Source organism: Crocodylus porosus, unplaced genomic scaffold (assembly GCF_001723895.1).
Source record: "Crocodylus porosus isolate Cpor-Errol unplaced genomic scaffold, CroPor_comp1, whole genome shotgun sequence".
NCBI lineage: Eukaryota > Metazoa > Chordata > Crocodylia > Crocodylidae > Crocodylus > Crocodylus porosus.
In genome coordinates, this window is record NW_017728948.1 from 62,319,321 (window position 1) to 62,339,021 (window position 19,701).

Below are 19,701 nucleotides of genomic sequence, written 5' to 3' on the forward strand. Positions count from 1 at the left end.
GATTAAATGGAAGAACAAGAGAGGATATTATCGCATTTTTCTACTCTAGCTCTCTTTCTTTTGCATTAGTTTTGTGTCCCTATGCCAGAATGGATGGGGGTGGAGACATCTTGTTTAAAAAAAGCTTTGAATTTTTTGGCTCTAGACGGTCTGATTCTGTCAGCGATAATTAGTATAATTGTTTCAAGTAAATACCATCACAGGATGATTTTTTTCTTCGTGACCACAGTTGTGAAAGACAACATTAGTAAGCGCAGTGTTGTACATGTACCAGTTTCCTTTTGATGTAACTTTTGGTGCATCACATTTAGATATTTTGGTGGAATATTTCCCAATTACTACAGTGAAATATAAATGATAGTGTGCAAGTCATTTTTACTTTTGAAACCTGGGGAATAGTTTATAATACAAAAAAAAAAATACTTCAAGCACCATCTGCTGTTTGAAATAAGCTACCGTGCATTTCTTATTTGTTAGTTAATCAGTTAGAAATGCAAAGAAACCTAGTAGGTGTTAAAACCAATATATCCATTAAATAGTTGGAGATGAAACATCAAATATTTTCCTTTTTTCTATTATACTACTGCTTGGAAACTGTAAGTGCTGCTGTTGCATAATAGAATCTTTCAAACCTCACATTGTTATTTTTTCTCTCAGTCTTAACAAATGGTGATAGCAATTTTGAAAGGTAATGTTGCAGATTTGGGCTGATGTGCAAAAGATCCGCTAATTCACAGATAAGTGAAATATCTCATATTTTTATATGAACCATTTATGTTCTCACTTTTGGGTTTTCTTTCAAGATGCATATTTTTGTGAGAATTTTTCCTAAAGTATTTTGTTATAGGAAGTGTGTGTGTGTCTGTAGCATTTTTAAAGGGTATGTTAGTATATATAGTACAAATATTTCTCTTGGAAGCCAGTTTCATTAAGCATAAACTCATTATATCTTTATTTTCCATTAGGTGGCAGATAATGGAAAACCGCAACTCTCATCTTTGACTTACATTGACATCAGACTTATTGAGGAAAGCATCTATCCCCCAGCAATACTGCCACTAGAAATCTTTATTACAACTTTTGGGGAAGAATATTCAGGTGGCGTCATTGGGAAAATCCATGCAACTGATCAGGATGTTTATGACACTTTAACATATAGTCTGGATCCCAAGATGGAATCCCTGTTCTCTGTGTCTAGCACTGGTGGGAAGCTGATAGCCCATAAAAGGTTAGATGTAGGACAGTACCTCCTGAATGTCACTGTTACAGATGGAAAATTTACTACTGCAGCTGACATTACAGTGCATATCAGACAAATAACACAAGAATTACTAAACCACAGCATTGCCATACACTTTGCAAATCTTGCCCCTGAAGAATTTATTGGTGACTACTGGCGCAATTTTCAGAGAGCTTTAAGAAACATCTTGGGTGTGAGAAGAAATGACATACAAATCATTAGTCTCCAACCCTCTGATCCCCCTTCAAGCCTTAATGTACTGTTGCATGTTGAGAAATCTAGTAATTCCCTGCATCAAACTAAAAGTCTGCTCCACAAAATAAACTCCTCTGTAGCTGACCTTGAGGAGATTTTAGGAGTCCGAATACTTGAAGTTTTCCACAAACTTTGTGCAGGCCTCGATTGTCCTTTGAAGTTTTGTGAAGAAAAAGTCACAGTGGATGAAAATGTCATGTCAACCCACAGCACAGCTAGGTTGAGTTTTGTCACTCCACGTCACCACAGAGCAGCAGTTTGTCTTTGCCAAGGTAAGGAAAAGGTGTTACCCTGAAGATAAAGGCTATGGCTTCCCACAAAAGAATGGAATAGAACATTAAAATATACTGTAGCCACCGTTAGAACTATTGCACCCTTTAATTCAAAATAAAGACGTAAAGGGAAAGTGTATTGAGAGTATATCTTCCTTCATCTATCCGTTTTTGACCGCTTACCCAGCAAAGCTCCTAGAAAGATTTATTATCATTGTTATTCATTTTATTCATCCTATTTTGCAGGCCTTTATAAGGCAGGGGTAGTTGCCCCCACTTTAACATAAGTGGGTGCTTTGCACTGGCTTTTTATTTCCTGGATGTTGCTTAGATTATTACTCATGTAGCATCCATGCTGTGCTATGAACCTGGCCTTCAGCTAGTGAGTAATACAGAGATGCAAAACAAAACATGGGCCTAGAGCATCCATTGTACTGATTGTGTTGATTGGCTAGTGGATCTTTAACAAATAATGCAATATTGTTTTCTAAAACAGTACAGCCAGGGCATGTGGTTCAGGCTACATCACAGGAAGAAGGCAGAGGGCATAGGTCAGGCACAGCAGTGGCAGTAGGCAAAGCGGCTGCATGGCTGGCCATGAGGGCTGTATCAGCCCTTGCTCACACTCCTGCTATCAATCACCATGTCTACATGAGCCCAAGGGTCCCAGATTCTGTGAGCGTGCACTCCCCTTGGCCACTTCCCCGAACTTCAGGTTGCCCAATGGTAGCCTGGTAGCGAGTGCCATTAAAATGCTTATTATGTTTTACAGATGGGAGATGCCCTTTAGCAAATAGTATATGTGAAGGAAACCCGTGCCCTGAAGGTTCTGAATGTGTGCCAGATCCTACAGAAGGAAGGTACACCTGTGTTTGCCATGGTAGCAGTCCTGGCCAGTGTCCTGGTGAGATTTAACTTTGAAACTCTTTGGAGAAGATTGTAGTACTTTCAACATAAATGTTGGTTTTAATCCTGTGGTAACTCATTCACTTGTTTTCTTTCTTTTTACATATTAGTTGGTTCATCGGTGACATTTACTGGAAGCAGCTATGTAAAATATCGTCTCATGGAAAATGAAAACAAAGAGGAAATGAAGCTCACAATGAGACTTAGAACATATTCAATCCATGCAGTTGTCATGTATGCCCGAGGAACAGACTATAGTATCTTAGAGGTATAGTACAATCTGCCATTGCAAACCTCTGTTTCATATTTGCTTTCAGATCAGCCAAATTAAAGGATACTTTTATTGCTAGGATATAAGGTAAATCATTTCTATCTCTGTAGAATTCTTATAGCTAAAAACTGCTTTCAAAATAAGAAGCCTATCATTATGTACCCAAAAGAGAGCAAACATTTGTTAAAAGTTTTTTGTTTGTTTCTTTCCTAATATGCAATAACTCCTTTTCTTTAAAAAAAATTGATCATCTGGTATTTTCTACAGCTGATAGCTTCTAAGGATATTTGTCTAAGATTATCAGCCATAAAATACAGCCCTGCCTGTATTCAGAAATTATACTGAAAAAAAAATTCTTCAAAATTAAACACCCAAATGGGAATACTGAAGAGGGAAGCCCAGATCTTCAAAGACTCACTAATTAATCTTTTAACAATCTGTCACTTCTTTCACCAGGAGAAAAATAAAGACAAAGTAAAGCACACATTTTAATTAAGCCAAACAAAGAGCCATATGCACAGTGAATCAGCAGCAGCAGCAGAGTGTTTGAAATATAACATCAATAAACCACCTCCATGAACAGCATCTGAAAATGCTTTGTCATTTCTTTAACATAACAAACAACTAATAATGCTTTGTCGTTTTCTTAACATAAATGGAAAACTCATTGCCATAAATGTTAAGTATATTAAGATGACAGTGCTACTTGATTTTCACTGTAACAAAACACAGTGAAGTATAATGTGACCTTTTCTCATTTGTTTCTGGTTTTTATTTTTCCTACCTAGATCAACCACGGGAGGCTCCAGTATAAATTTGACTGTGGCAGCGGCCCTGGTATTGTCTCTGTTCAGAGCATCCAGATTAATGATGGCCAGTGGCATTCAGTATCTCTCGAAGTAGATGGAAACTATGCTCGGTTGGTTCTGGACAGAGTGCATACTGCATCTGGCACTGCTCCTGGAACTCTTCGAACATTAAATTTAGACAACCATGTATTTTTTGGCGGTCATATTCGTCAGCAGGGTACGAGACATGGCAGAAGTCCACAGGTTAGCAATGGTTTCAGAGGATGTATGGATTCCATTGTACTTAATGGACAAGAACTACCACTAAACAGCAAGCCACGAAATTATGCACATATGGAAGAATCTGTAGATGTTTCTCCTGGCTGTTTACTGGTTGCTATAGAAGGTTGTTCAAGCAGTCCATGCCAGAATGGAGGCATCTGTAATCCACTGACCAATGGAGGTAAGTTTTGCTCATTCTTCTACTGCTTTTCTAGTCCCCTGACTTAAACAAAACAGGCACCAGTAGAAGTTTTTAAAACATTTTCTTTAGGGTTATGAAGGGAAGTGCCATGACTGGGTAAATAGGGTGCCTCCCTGGGATGGCTAGGACACTGGTTTAGCATATTAGTGATACAGGGTCAAGAAACTCCTGATTCAAAGCCCCGTTTTTTCATTTCAAATTGCTCAGAATTGAGGCCTGATCTAGGTTCAGCAACATCCCAAGCTAGAGCTGTATTCCTTGGCTAGTGCTCTTCTCAACAGAATGTTTCATGTTGAGGAAAATGTTCCAACAATCTCTAGTATTGTAGTTTTTTTTCTTGTTTCTGTGCGATTAAAACTTGAGAAATATTTCAAAAGATAGATGTTTTGAAGTTGACAGAGACATTTCTTTCATTCTCTGTGTGGTTGATTTCAGGTTACTTTTGCAAGTGTGGCCCTATGTTTATGGGAACCCACTGCGACGTAAGTGTCAACCCATGTGCCTCCAATCCTTGTCTTTATGGTGGTTCTTGCATTCCTGTCAGTGACGATTTTGTTTGCCAATGCAGAGGACAGTATACTGGTCAAAGGTATGCCTTCATCATTAATTATTAAAATAGATTATTAACATTCATTGGCTATGCTGATTATATCAATATAAATTTTTTGCTGTTGCAATCCTACTGTCCAGGAAACTTCTAAGTAAATGGATTCTCTATATACCGGTGTCATTTAGGGCCTACTTCTCTGTGGGCTTAAAAACTCTTGTATCCAATGTCAGCTGAGATTGATGGCGCTCACTATACAGGACTATACAGGATAAGGACTTTTTTGTGCAATTTATGGGAAAGAAAAAATAGTTAAATACATTTATATTTTCCTTTCAGATGTCAGTTGGGTCCATATTGCAAAGACAATCCTTGCAAAAACAATGGCAAGTGTATCGATAGTTTGGATGGACCAGTTTGTGAGTGTGAGACTGGGTTTCGTGGAGAGAGGTGGGCAACTTTCTATATTTGACTTAGCATTTTGCAACAACAAAAGCTGAAATTTTGCATCAAGATACTGTCAGTCAAATTAATTCTTCTGAGTAGTTTCCACTTTTAGTTATTCCAAAATAGGCACTTACCCAGGTACACACTTGTTATATCTTATTAAGGTACACCTTAGGTATCTAGATTTGTTCACGATAAATACTGAGTCAGAATATTAAACCTTCTGAGCTATCACAGTAGCATATCACAATGCCAAGCAGTGGTTTGGAAGCTTTGTCCCTTCCAGTATCATGGGAACCTTGATTTAGTGTCGTACAAGAAAATTCAGTTTTTAAAGATTCTCTTTACCCTTTCAGATGGGAGGGAATGAATTCCTCTAAATGTCAGGAAGAGGAAAGATGCTTTGGTATTTTAGTATTTAAATTTGTTCACAAATAAAGAATCACTATTGTTTTTTCATCAGGAACCAAAAAGGCTTTTTTGTCTGATCTGGTTTTAATCAATTAATGCCTAATGGAAAACTGAAAATGCCATGTGATTTTTTTTTTTTTCTTTATAGTAGGCTATGCACAGATGTAGAGTTTCTACCAACAGCCAAGCAGGAGAATCTCTGCTTGCCTGGTAGAAACCAAAAATGTGCAGACATTTGGCTTTTTATCTTGGTGTAAAAAAAACCTGGGACCAGCATAAAAATTGCTTCCAGGAAAGTGTCTTCTGGGACACTGAATATTTGCACACTTTCCCCCAGCTTAACTGTTCTGGGGTGTGTGACAGCTTAGGAGGCAACTCTTCCCACCTTCCTGTAGCCTGGGAGGTGAAGGGAACAGTGACCACTGCTCCCTGCTTCTTCCCCAAACTGGGCAATGCCTGACTTCAGAGAAAGGCAGAGGCATTTTCTGGCTTCCACAGGCTCCTCCTTGCTGCCTCACTGCCCAGCTGAGTGGCAGGGAGCACACCTGAGCCCCACTCCCAAATGCCAGCTTATAAATTGTCTTCTTGCCACTCTGTTGGGTAGCAGGACAACAAGAGGAAACCAGAGGGGCTGGGAGCTGGGCACGCAGAGGCTTTCCACAGCCTGGTTCCTAGCCCTTTGAGTTTCCTCTTGCTCCCCTGCTGCTCAGATGGATGGTGGGGATGTTGGTTTAAAAGCTGGATGTGCTGGGAGCGGAGCTTGGGGAAAACACCTGCTTCCTTGGCTTCCAGCAAGTGTAGCTTCCCCTTGCTGCCTGCACTGCCTACCTGACCTGGAGCAGAGTAAAGCAAAGCAGGGTGCTGTGCGCAGTGGCTGGGCTTAAAAGCCTTTCCGCCAGTGTAAAATGTCCCCTCCTTGCCCCACAGAAGTCTAAGTCAGCCCAGGGCAATGTGGAGCAAGGCAGGCTGCCATGACCCTGTGGAAAGATTCCCATAACCTTGCTGCAGTGGCTGAGTGTTCCCTTCTCCCAGTCCTCAACTGGTTAGCCTGGAGGAGCACAAAGAGCAGGACTATTCTCCTGCAGGGGAGAGTCAGGAGGGTTCCCATCATGGAAGAATGTCCCACCTTCTGCCAGTCAGGTAAATGGCAGGATGCGTGGGACAGTCTTCTGGGACTGGAACTGTCTCTGGGCTGTCTTACAGCCTGCCCCCTTCCTAGGTAGGGGAGAGGGCAGGCTGTCAATTAATGGGTTCCCCAATTGACTGGTGGCCCAGGGAGCAGCCCTCTAGTGCCCCGTAGATGGAGAGCTTGCCTATGAAGCTTTCCAGCCATGGGGCTGAAGGAATATTTGTATAGTCTACCTTCTGGGCAATTTTTCCACTGGAAGAAATTTCTTCTAATAAAAATGAACTCTGTTATACCCTGGGAAATTATGCAGTTATTCACCTGGGAAATTTTGCACTTAAAAGGTATGACCATGCATAATTACATAATTTTGCATAATTTAACTACAGTGTACAGTGTACTCCATGACGTGGAGGCACAGAGCTGTGCGACTGGACAGCTGGCTAAGTGGGAAGGGTAGCTCTTGCCTGCAGGAGTGAGGGTAGGCATGGGGTTTGCAGGTAGGCATGGCCAGGCTGTTGGGCTGGGCCAGGCCAACCCACCGGCTCGGTGGCTCTACATGGGGCTTCCACCACTCCAGTAGGTGGCCTGATGGCATGTGGACCGGGAGCCATGAATCATCGGGCCAGCCAGCTCCATGCCTCCACATGGGACTTCCAGCAGGAAGCCACATGTGGAGGCAAGCAATAGCCCAACCAGCCTGATGGCACAGGGTTCCCACCTGCAGTGCTGCAAGCCTCGTGTGACTCGTGTGCAGTCACAGAACCAACCCAATCTGGTTTGAAGATACGCACCAGCAATCCAGACCAAATCCATGCCTGAGACTCAGCCAGAGGTGCATGCCACGGGGGGGAGGGGTCTGCCTGCCATGGCCATGAGTGCCCTGAGGGCCTGCTGCCTCTAAGCCACCAGTGGCGGGGGCTGTGCACCATGGGGGAGGGAATGTGTAGCAGGGGGGCCCAGATCCACCTACAACCCCCCACACACACACCCGTTCACAACCTCCCCCAAAACCCCACATATACCCACAACCCTTCACAACCCTACCCACCCACAACTTCCCACAAACCCCACATACTCCTATATCCACCTCACACAAACCATGCATACTCCCATACCCACCCCAAGCATATAAGGTACCTGCAAATATTTCTAAAGAAAATTAAAATAGTGTACATTGTTTAATTTGTGTAAAAAAAAAAAAAAAAAAAAAAAAAAAAAAAAGTTTGCATAATTTTGAGTTTTTCTGCACATAATTTTGAATGTTTGTGTATAGTGCCATGGGGTATAATCTGTATGCAGCCTCAGTAAGCTCCTGCCATTTTTCCTTATTCCTCTTGTTTTTCATTTGCTTCTGACCCAATTGCTCAAAACAAAATTAAGCAGTAGCTTCCTAAGAAAAGTATTATAACTTCCCTACTCCATTCACCTAAGACCTGTCTCCTCCTGTTGTTTGCAAAGTAGTATGCACCTCAGCATGAGTAAAGAAGACAAACAAGGGCTGTAAAAAAATTGTTTGCATTGAGTCACAAAATGATTGGAATGATAACTTGTTCAGCAGTATGCATGCACATAAGGAATCATGAAGGTTACAACAGAAGATTTAGCTACTGCAACAGGATTCACATATGTGCATGCCTGCAATGGATCCCATTACAGGCTGTGGTCTTATTATCTAGTTCAAATACCAGCAGAGCAATTCACATGACAGTGGTGATGGCATAAGTTGAAAATTAGAATTTTTGACCAGATCATCTTTGAAATGCTTTGTTGTCAGAAAAAAATTAACTAGATGTCTTTAAATACACACTTACGTTTGGCCCACTAGATATTGGATTAATAGTTATTGATAAATATCCTTCTTAATGTAGCTGGTAGATGGGGAGCACTAGTATTTGAAAGATTAACACATTTTTATGATAGGGGAAAAAAGAAATGCAGGAAATGTATAGCTGTTCCAACTCTGAATTGTACAAGAAAGAGAACAGTACACTTAAATAGCCTATTGCACACCAGAATGTAAACACTGTATATTAAAAAAACAAAAAGAAACCTGTAATTCCTAAGTAGTCAAATACTCACGTATTTGGCTATTAATTACATCAATATTCACTATAATTTCTCTGCTTTGTTCCTGATAGGTGCTTGGCTGATGTTGATGAATGCGTAGAAAATCCATGTCTTCATGGTGCCCATTGTGAGAACACATACGGTTCATATAATTGCAACTGTAGCCATGGCTATGGAGGAAAACACTGTGCAGAGACTGTTCTTAATAAATATATTTCAACATCTTGGAACATTAGTTTAGCAGAAGTAATTGGAATTATTGTTTTCATAACAGTAATCTTCTTATTAGTTGGGATTTTTGTTATCTGTCGCAAAGTGATCAGCAGGAAGAAGAAACACCAGCCAGAACCTGAAGATAAACATTTAGCAACAACAACACCTTTCTTGCAAAGACCGTATTTTGATTCAAAATTGAATAAGAACATTTATTCTGACATCCCACCCCAAGTTCCTGTTCGTCCCATTTCTTACACTCCAAGCATTCCAAGCGACTCCAGGAACAATCTGGACAGGAATTCCTTTGAGGGGTCTGCAATTCCAGAGCATCCAGAATTTAGTACTTTTAACCCAGATGCTGTACACGGACACCGAAAGGCTGTGGCTGTTTGTAGTGTAGCCCCAAATTTACCTCCTCCACCTCCATCTAACTCTCCTTCAGACAGTGATTCAATACAGAAGCCTAGCTGGGATTTTGACTATGACAGTAAGCAAACTTCTTTTGTTAAAATGTCTTTGTAGTACAATTGAACTTAAAACACAGAGTTTTCAAATGTTTTTCTGAAACACTGTTTGCTTTTTAAATCTAGGTAATTTTTTTTTTAAATCAATGAGGCTGTGGACAGATATAATTTTAAGCCATATTTTAAGAGGCGAGTAGGCAAGTTCTGATTTATCCTTTATTTCCATCTGTTTCTGTACTAGTTTAACTGCTATAATTTTAAACCAGAGCACCACAACTTTAAATTTACAATCATTTCCTTTCATTTACATTTGTGCAGGAGAAGACAGACTTAAGAGTTTAATCAGAACATTTAAAAATAGGTGTAATTGCTCTGGCTGTCCAAACCCTTAGGTTTTGTCATAAACACTAAAGGCACAAGATGGGTCACTGATAGTAACAGTCTAGAGAGATACATTTTACTTGCTGTGGAAGTAGTCTCAGTCTGGTTTTTTGGTTTTTTTTTTGTCAAGGATATTGTGAGTCTTCTGGGAGCATTGCCTTTTGTAGAGTGTTCAGTCCAGAGTACATTAATCATTTGACTTTTCAACTCTTTTTGCTTTCAGCCAAAGTAGTAGATCTTGATCCTTGCCTTTCAAAGAAGCCTCTGGAGGAAAAGGCCTCTCATCCTTACAGTGCTAGAGAAAGCATGTCTGAAGTTCAGTCTCTTAGTTCATTCCAGTCTGAATCGTGCGATGACAATGGTATGTAAGGCATAAATGCTTATGTTCATTTGTTTTCCCTGCTTGTTATCATTGAATATAATATATACATAATTACTTGTATCAAAAGTGATTATATGAAATATAGTATATATTAAATATGTGTTGTTTAATATATTTATATATTTACATATAAGTTAGTTCCTGGATTTATGTAAATTAAATAGTTTCACCTCCCTTATCCAGACAAAAATATATAATATGAAATGCAAAGTATTATTTGACTGCAAAATACTAACAATAAACATTCAGCATTGGGTGTTAGAATCTGTTATTAGATACAGAAGATTCTGCAGTTTGAACATATATAATCATTGGCTACAGGTTTATGTCAGACTCCAACCTTTAAAAAAAATAGCCTCTGCACAAATGTTCTTTTAGTTTTTACATTCAGCTTTCCATAAATCTTTTCGGTGTTACAGTTTTATTTTTCCTTTTTTTTCTTGCTGCGGACTCAGCTCCCATATGGATCAGATCAGTACTGAGTGAGAGCAGAGTTTAAGGGACTGCTTGTAAGTCTGATTACTTTAGTAATGAAGGAAGTGCACAAAATGGATTTTATTATAGTAGTCAGTGATAATTACTTGGTGTTCACCATGATGAGGAATGAATGTACTACATACAAAATTTCTACATCAAAAAGAAACCAATGCATTGAAAAGGGAAAAAATCAATAAAATGTATTGTCTTGATGGGCAGTCAAAAATACAGTGAACTTAGTTTTCAGTCTTTGTTTTTCACTATTTGGGACCTTGATTTTATTTTAATTCAAATTACAAACATATTTTTCTTTTTACATTTGTGTTAGAAGATTTTCAGTTTTTGCAAAGGCAAGAAAAACTTTTGACCCAGTTCCTAAATGTATAATATCCTTCCTCAATGTGTTACTAAATCCAAAAGTCCTGACTCCTTATTCCAATTCCTGCTTCTTAGCTTTGTGTCTGCTATCACCTTGAACTTTATTAGATGAAATTACGTTTGTTAAGTAGTATGGTAAAAGTAAAGTGAGTAGCAGGTGAGCTGCTTCTCTAGCTCTGAACATTTTACTCATAGGTTTCCTTTTTTTCTTTTTTTCCAATGTCTGTATTTTTTAAAAGGTAGTATATGTTGTATAAAATGTCCCCCACTTCCTTCCTGCCCCCTCTCCCATGTTCCACATTATCTTTACATGGAATTTCAGTCTCATGTTAACAGGAAAATTAAGTATAAAGATAGAGGAGAAAGTCAAGAAAAGTAAAGAGACATTCTGTTTTAGGCAAGGAAGCATTTGAAAGTATTATGGTAGTCAAACTAACAGGTCATCCTACCCCTGAGGCATACACTGAATACCCAAGGGCTTCAGTAAAAGTTCTACACTTGAAATGGCAAGTTTGGACCCTCACTGAGAAGAGTTTTCACCAAAACTGTAGTCATCCAATTTTCTGCTTTTCTTTACCTTGCCCACCTTTTTAAAAGGGCAGTATATCATTAACTTCTGCCACTAGAAGTGATTTTTTTGAAAACCTGTCATAAAAGAAACATCACTAGTCTCTCATTAATGCTTCTTTTATGCCATATTAGTAACTGGAGAATGTACCTTAATGCCTCTGTTAGGCTTTTTTAATCAGTAGAATCCCTGAAACCAAATCTGGTCTTAGATACCTACACGCAAATCCTAGTGACACCTGTAAAGTTGCATATATGAATGCAGAATCCGTCTCCTTGAAAGTACGTCTTTTTTCTCTTGCATCTTCCCTCTATCTCCCTTTCTTGCTCCTCAAGAAAAAAAGCATGTATTGAGCCTTTTCAGGTTTTTTGGTTTTAAATATGATAATACTGGCATTGCAACATTTAAAACCTTTAAAACTCGGGTATTTGTACAACCACTCATTACAGCTTGCGAGTGTAAAGATACTGTTTAGGGCCATATACAGATGTTTAGTTTCTACTGGGAGAACTCCCATTCTCCCAGAAGAAACCACAATTGTACAATTTTGCTTGTTCTTTCTTCTGGGTCAAAAATGGCAGTTCCAAGAGAAAAAGAATCTGATTCCAGGGAAAAGTTGGGCCTGAGAGTGAACATTTTTATACTTTCTCCATAACTTAGTGGAGTCTTGGTCTTTTTTACTTTCTCTGTTTTATATTAGCTTTGGTGTTTTTCCCTTTTATTTTTCACACTGGCATTTTCAGTTGCATTTCAATGGATTCCCCAACAATTTTTTTGTTAAACATTTAATATATTTATTGAAACCCTGAAATGGAAACCCTGGTTTGATGTATGTAACCTTACACTATGGTGACCTTAGGAAAGCATGTTTAACCATCTTTCTTAAATATATAGCGCGCACACTATATTTGGGACAGTATATTTCAGAAATTCCTCCCCAACGAAAGCAGTCCTGTGCTTGTGTGCATAAATTCTCTGGCTTTCAAAACTAGTTATAGTATCAAGTTGCCTTTATAAGGGATAACTAATTCAGAATTTTGTATTCTATATATATATTCCTAGTATATTTTGTGTGTGTGTGTGTGTAAGCACACTCTTTTTTTAAAGAAGTAAAATACTGTGAAATTATTGAAATGTCTTTATATATGCTGTTTAAATTGATACTAACTATAGGTTTGTTTTAATTTGCTCCTTCTATACCTTTACAAGCTTCCGTAGTGACTGTAATACACCTTGTCAATGCTGTTGTTGACTCGGTGGAAAAAGAAGGTATATATGTGTTTTTATTTATTTATTTACTGCTTCGGCAGAATACTGCATGTTGAAACCATGTAATATCATTTATGTTGTTTATCAGAAATTGTCTACATTTTTAGTAGTACATAATGTATATTTTCCTGTGTGATTGTGTATTCTCTATAAAGATATATGAAACACACAAATTTCAAAATGTGATAGCTTAAAATGTTAGACACCCAAGTAAAACTGCCCACACTTTCAGAGTTAGCTCCCTGCATAAGTGTGCATTCAAAAGGCCTTGACCATCCCATTTTTATTTTCTTGCACAAGGACCCCAGGAGTCTAGCATAGACTAGCTGGGAAGAGAGAAGCAATGGGCCAGTTTTCCTTCCATTATAAAAGATCTAGGCCAGCACAAAGGTGAATTTTCTGTACTGGATTAAAGGGAGTAAGGGATTACTGTGACCTGTGCTGCTCCATGCCTGACTGGAGTACAGGGATTGTTTCAGAGTTCTTTGAAGTCAATGAAAAATTTTCTGTTGACTTTAGCGTCTTTTGCATCAGGGTTCAGTTCCTCTACTAGTAAGCACTGCATACATAGCTCCAGTTCTCAGACACAGGCAGTCACCCGCCCCAGTGCATACAGTTGCTTAATGCCATAATCTTGCAGAAATATTTTAAAGAAATGAAAATGGTTTGGAGATTACTAGAGTCATATCTGAGACATGGGATGCTGTAAATTTAATGATAACACTGATTCTGAACCAAATCCAAACACTACATTAACCCCCTTTTTAGTAGGTAATGGATATATACCTAGTACATCCATGTTATGAAGTAGAATCGCCTTTTGGTTTAGAAAAGGAAAGTTGTTCCTTACAGCAGGGAACCAGTCGTGTGGCTAATTTTCACCAAAATTCAAAAAAGAACAATCAAATACAAAAAGGGGCCATTCTGAAGCCTGTACCAACACAAATTTCAACGAAGTACTCAGTTATACATTGTGATCTCCAGAAGGGAAATGTCACAAAAATGTTACAAAAATATCAGTGGGTATATCACACTCTGATATATTTAAAATCAGGCAAAGAGATTTCTCCATACAAGAAGGTGGTGCAAAACATATTGACTGTGGGTCAAGTAGATTCTGTTGCTTTTTGTGGTTATGGAGGTCTCCTTAGCTACAAAATGCAGGCATTTCTGCTACGCAGGGTAAGGTCTGGATAGTAGAGTTATACAGTACTGTGCAACCTCATCCACACGATCCCTCAGTAAGCCGTGGCAGAGGTGTGGTCAGAGGAAACACTGCTCTGCAAATTATCCACTGCTTCATGGCCACAGAGCTGAGAGAGCCTCCAAGAAGTAGTGTACATCTCCCAGTGTGAATATTCCAGATCCCTTAAATAGAAAGCATGTATTACAACTAAGTTTAAAGTATAGCTACCTCAGGAATGCAAAAATGTTTATTGTAGGTCTAGACACAACTTTAAATTATTGCCCTGCCGAAATCATGTGCGGAATGGTGTTTAGAGTTAAACACATAAACAATTGCAAGGGACTTAAAGCAAAAACTTTCTAATTACAGGTTACATTTCACTAGTGTATTTTTCTAGTGACTGATCAAAGGTTTACAAGATTACAGCACATGCCACTTAAGAAAAACAACCTCAAACACCAAATGTCAGAGAACTTAAGGCAATTATCTCTAATTGTAATGGTGGGGAGCAGGGCAGGGGGAGAACAGGAAACAGTTCGGGGGTTGGGATAGTATTACTAATGAATTGAATAGTGGCCAAGTATCAGTATAAGTGGCAATAGAAATGGCAATCAACATAAATGGCAATACTGACATTTATATCATGCAGAATTTCAAGTAATATTTTTAAGTATTTGAAATGTTACCTGTGAGAGTTTTGAACTGCACCAGAACTTCACCAAACTGAAAACTTACATTTTCCCTATTCTTTCAGTAGTAAACCTTCACTTAAAAGTCAGAACTCAGTTATTACTAGAAGGACAACAACTTAGATCCAGTAAGCAATCCAAAAATGCTGTTAAACATCTGAAGTTACTAAGTGCCTCTGTTTTTCCACCTTGAACTCCCCCAGGCTTTTAGAGTTCTGCTTTGCACATGTCGAGTACTAGTCCAGTCTGAGCATCTTGGTGCCTCTATCTGGCCTAAGCCGGAGCAGAGCCAGAAATTGAACTCTCTTCTGCTTAAGGCCCCTGAGGGGCTCAATTCAGGAAGTACTCGGAGCGTGCCTAATACATACTGACAGAAATAAGCTATTCACAAAATGCTGTTTTGCATTATTTCAATCCTTTCTGTTGAAGCTGTTCCACTGTGCACCAAAGAATGCAAGCTTCAGAGGCATGAGGAGAAACCCACTTGCTTGTGCATTCTCTGACTGTCACAGCAGCCAAAAGGACAATTACCCAATTTTGTGGGGTGATGTGCTGGTTCTGATCCCTAGTCCTGGGATTGTTTCTGTATTCTACGTTAAACAAGCATTAAATAAAATATAGTAACAGTCCTGGAGCAAGGACTAAAACACAGGTATCTGGGTGCCCAAATCACTAGGCTCCCTGTCAAACTCTCTGTCTGACTTCATGAATCTTAGATTCTCCAATTCACAATGTCCCTCTTCTTGGCTTCACTTGGAGTGAAGATTTTCCTATCCAGAACTTATAGTCTTGAATTCAACCTCTTAAGAGGTGGGAGATGTGGGTTGGAACTCCCTCTAACCAGGGAAAGAACTCAATCCAGATCTCCCTCGTCCACAGGAACTGAGATATTGGTGAAAGATGGATTAGTAGTAGCACCAACACTACCGTGACTGGTGAAGGGCCTGCTAAGAATGTACCCCATGTGGATGGAGGTGCTTCCTGGCAGTCCTGAGCCAGAGGCTTAACTTGGGGTAAGGGATAGGATTCAAGACGCATCCAACATCAGTGTTGCCCCTTGGCTAGTGCTATAGTGTTCAGGTGTTTTGGGTCATCATTTTTGAGATGCATAATTCTCCCATTCAGGATAGGAACCCTTGGCAGCATATAAGTCAGGGTTCTGAATACTATTCCAGTAGGCAAACATTTAGTTCCTGATTTCTTATATGGATATAGCCCCATACATAAAATGATACTACAAAAACACCCAGAAGACAATTTTCAGGTCAAATCCTGCTGTCCTTTTACAATTAAGACTCCCCACATTTACTGGAACTTTTGCCTAAATAAGGACAGCAAGGTTTTGCCTCTTCAAGGCCGTCACTTAGATACTATCTAGGTTTTCATTTACAGTTTTGTTCTCCTGTTCGTGCAGTCCATTTTTCCAGCCCCCCTTATTCCAATTTTCCCTTCTGTAATCCCCAAGTAACCCGTTAATTGGCTACATAAATGCAACTGGATGACAGAATTCCTCTCCCACCATATTACAATGGACAAAAGTAAGGGAGCGCACTCTGTACTTTTGTAACTTTTACTTCATATTAGTTCACCTACTGGATTCCTAACTACAAATATTTTCTCATTTTCTTTCTCTGCCATCTAAAGAATCTTTTGCTGTTCCTGACCTCAGCCATTCAAGAGGTGACTTCTGCATGCAGTTATTCATTGATATTCACTCAAATCTTTTTTGTTAAAGATTTAACACCAACTTACCTTCAGTTGTTTGCTCTGTATGTGCTTGCAGTAATTACTGTCTGTTGACTAGACTTTGCACTTAGTTCAGTCACGTCATTTCCCTTTTTAGTGTTTACCAGAAAACTGAAAAGCTTTAAACTTTGTGGTGTTTCTAACCAGTGATGCTAGTTAGGTTTCCAGTTTATCCAATGGATCATTATATTCAGAACAAAGTTTGTAAAATATGGAGAAATCGTTATGCCTGCATGATAAACTTAATTCTGCTATTTATTTTATTTTTATGTTTGAATGCGGAATGTCTTTACTAATAGTCAAAGAGAGATTTGTATCAGAACATAAGATAATTGTCACAAGATTCCTTTATTCTAGTAACTGTAGATCTAGTGAACAGTAATTTACAAAATCCATATGTTATCCTTGAGTAAAATGGTACCATTACTTTTAACCACTCTACATACCTTGCCAAGTAGAGATTACATCTCTTAGTAGGAAAAGCAAGGTTTATATACTCTTATCTATTCATGTATGTATATTCATAGGAGAAAAAGAGTGTGAGCACTAGTTCAACCTGACCAGTAACTGCACAACAATTATTGATCCATAGGAATTTAGCTGCACATGGGAGGCTGTTGGTTATTTTTTACCCAAAGAATGATTGTATGCCATTGTGTGTGTCATCACATCCCATAGGTGAACTACAGCTCCTCCCACTTTAGGTGAGATATGTCCAAAGAAATGAAAAGTCCAAATTTGGACAATATAATAAAATACCTAATGCATGGCATAATGTAAAGTTGTGTTGTGTTAAATGTCTATGTGAAACTAGGGGCAGAAGGCTCCAGAAGTAATTTAACCCAAATTATGTCCTAATCAGTAGTGGTTGTGTTGTCTTTAATTCAATGTGTTCACTTTTTCCAATTTAAATATATTTGAAAGAGAAATACTAATTCTGCCTTTGAAAAAATATTCACACTGCAGGTTATCACTGGGATACTTCAGACTGGATGCCAAATGTTCAACTGCCGGGTATCCAGGAGTACCCAAACTATGAGGTGGTTGAAGAGCCAGCTCCCATCTACACAGATCCAAATGTCATTGATACAGACTATTATCCTGGAGGCTACGATATAGAAAGTGATTTCCCACCTCCTCCAGATGATTTTCCTGCACCTGATGAGCTTCCGCCATTACCACCAGAATACAGCGACCAGTTTGAATCAATACAGCCACCCAGAGACATGCCTGCTGTAGGTAGCTTGCGTTCTTCTACAAGAAGCAGACAGAGGTTCAACCTTAATCAATACCTTCCCCATCACTATCCTGCAGATATGTCAGAACCTCAGAACACCACCAGTGGAGTCGGCAGTAATTTTAGAGAACCTTACGCTTCTTATTCTTTAGGGTACAATAGAGACTTTGAAGCACCCACTGTAGACAACATGTCCATGTCTGTGTACGCTTCCACGGCTTCATGCTCTGATGTGTCAGCATGCTGTGAAATGGAGTCTGAGGTAATGATGAGTGACTATGAGAGTGGAGATGATGGCCACTTTGAGGATGTGAAAATTCCTTCACTTGATTCCCAACAACATACAGAGGTCTGACACTCATATTCAACAAAAGTGCCTGGACTTTAATGAACTTTAAGCATTCTAGAACAACCTTGAAGAGCTTATTTTTTCTTGGCAGCAGTGCTTGAATGCTTTTTGTTTCAGTGAGCGAAAACTGGCATGACTGTATTGGATCATGCGGCTCATTTCAATATATTAGTCTGTTTCCATTTCCTGACCTACTGTAATTGGACAAATCAAAAATTTCCATTGGCTGTGCCACTTCTGAAAGTGTTTGTTTTTTATACTTACAGTGTCTGTTAAAGAAATAAAAAAACACCACTTCACCATGTTAGCATGATACATATATTTATATAGTTCTAATGCAAATTAATTTTCTCCAATCTTTTTTGTAAATTTTATGTACAGTTTTGATTTTAATAGTTTTAACTAGATTTTGTAGATATTTTGTGAATTTGTTTTCCACTGAATCTAGTGGTGTTAGTGTGCCATTAAACTAGCACTCTTGACTTTTTTTATAATCAGGGCTTCACTGTATGTATTTTTTTCCCACTGAAGTTTAACATTTCATTATAAAGATTTCAGAATATTCAAGTGATTCCAGCTGTATATAGGTGGGTTAGGTCTGATACATTTTCTGGGTCAGCTACATGGAAATGTCTTAAATGGGTTGCTGTATTTTAGACCTGTAAACATTTTTCCCTTCTTGGAAAGTGTGTTGGGGACCCTCTGCATACCTGTTTAGAACCAAAACCACCATGACACAGTTTTTATAGTGTCTGTATATTTGTGATGCAATGGTCTTGTAAAGGTTTTTACTGAAAACTATCATTAGCCAGTCTTTCTTACTGACAATAAATTATTAATAAAATACTTTAGCTTTGCTCCGTGTATCTCTATTACATATTATAAAATTGACAAAGCATTCAGTGCAGCAGCATTTTTTTAATTCTGTATTCTTTTTGTACTGTATAATAGTTATTTGCTCCAAAAGCACATTATCTTTCCTTAAAAATCAAAACTGCAGCTGTGTTAAAGATGCTCACTAGATGGCAGTGTTTGACTACTTGATGGTGTTTAAAAAAAATTAATCTGGCCATTATGAATAAAGATTGATGGGTATCAAACTTTAGTAGCCTTCTTAATAGTTCACATTTTCTTTTTCAGACAGACTTATTATCCATGTTAATTTATTACTAAATGTCTATTTTGAAGCTTTTGCCCTTCTTTTTATTTCTCAGCAAAAATACATTTAAAATACATTCCAAAACACTTCGGAAGATTGCTGTGTATTTTTTCAGTAGCAGTAATTTTCTGTATCACATGATTTTTCACAATACTTGCATAAACAGTGCAGTATTTTGTTCTTTTTCTGAGGAACTCTTTTCTGATTTTTTTTTCACTTCTAGAGGCTGACAATCCAGTGCCATTTTCTGCAAAGCCTGTGGTGGGAAGCACTTTCTTTGAAGTAACAGTGAAAATACTTGGGTGGTACTTTTTTCCATCCTACTTTATTATAAAAAATAATTGTATTTCTCTAAGGAAAAATATAACAAGTTCATTCTGGCC

General features: G+C 38.6%; 1 protein-coding gene across 7 annotated transcripts in view; it reads left to right on the plus strand.

The window, feature by feature from the left end:
- FAT1 (FAT atypical cadherin 1) overlaps window positions 1-19,057 on the plus strand; it is a 164,239-nt gene extending 145,182 nt beyond the window's left edge. For 2 of the 7 annotated variants that reach the window (XM_019552750.1, XM_019552752.1), the window contains exons 19-29: window positions 966-1,767; window positions 2,540-2,671; window positions 2,784-2,941; window positions 3,733-4,195; window positions 4,652-4,805; window positions 5,103-5,213; window positions 8,889-9,520; window positions 10,102-10,239; window positions 12,893-12,952; window positions 16,472-16,507; window positions 17,540-19,057. In XM_019552750.1, coding sequence (XP_019408295.1) covers window positions 966-1,767; window positions 2,540-2,671; window positions 2,784-2,941; window positions 3,733-4,195; window positions 4,652-4,805; window positions 5,103-5,213; window positions 8,889-9,520; window positions 10,102-10,239; window positions 12,893-12,952; window positions 16,472-16,507; window positions 17,540-18,165 — 3,312 coding nt within the window. In that variant the 3' untranslated portion in view covers window positions 18,166-19,057. Of the gene's footprint in view, window positions 1-965; window positions 1,768-2,539; window positions 2,672-2,783; window positions 2,942-3,732; window positions 4,196-4,651; window positions 4,806-5,102; window positions 5,214-8,888; window positions 9,521-10,101; window positions 10,240-12,892; window positions 12,953-16,471; window positions 16,508-17,165; window positions 17,278-17,539 lie in introns of all 7 variants that reach the window. The other 5 variants (XR_002104264.1, XR_002104265.1, XR_002104266.1 and 2 more) reach the window with 5 other exon arrangements.
- Window positions 19,058-19,701: the final 644 nt, after the last annotated feature.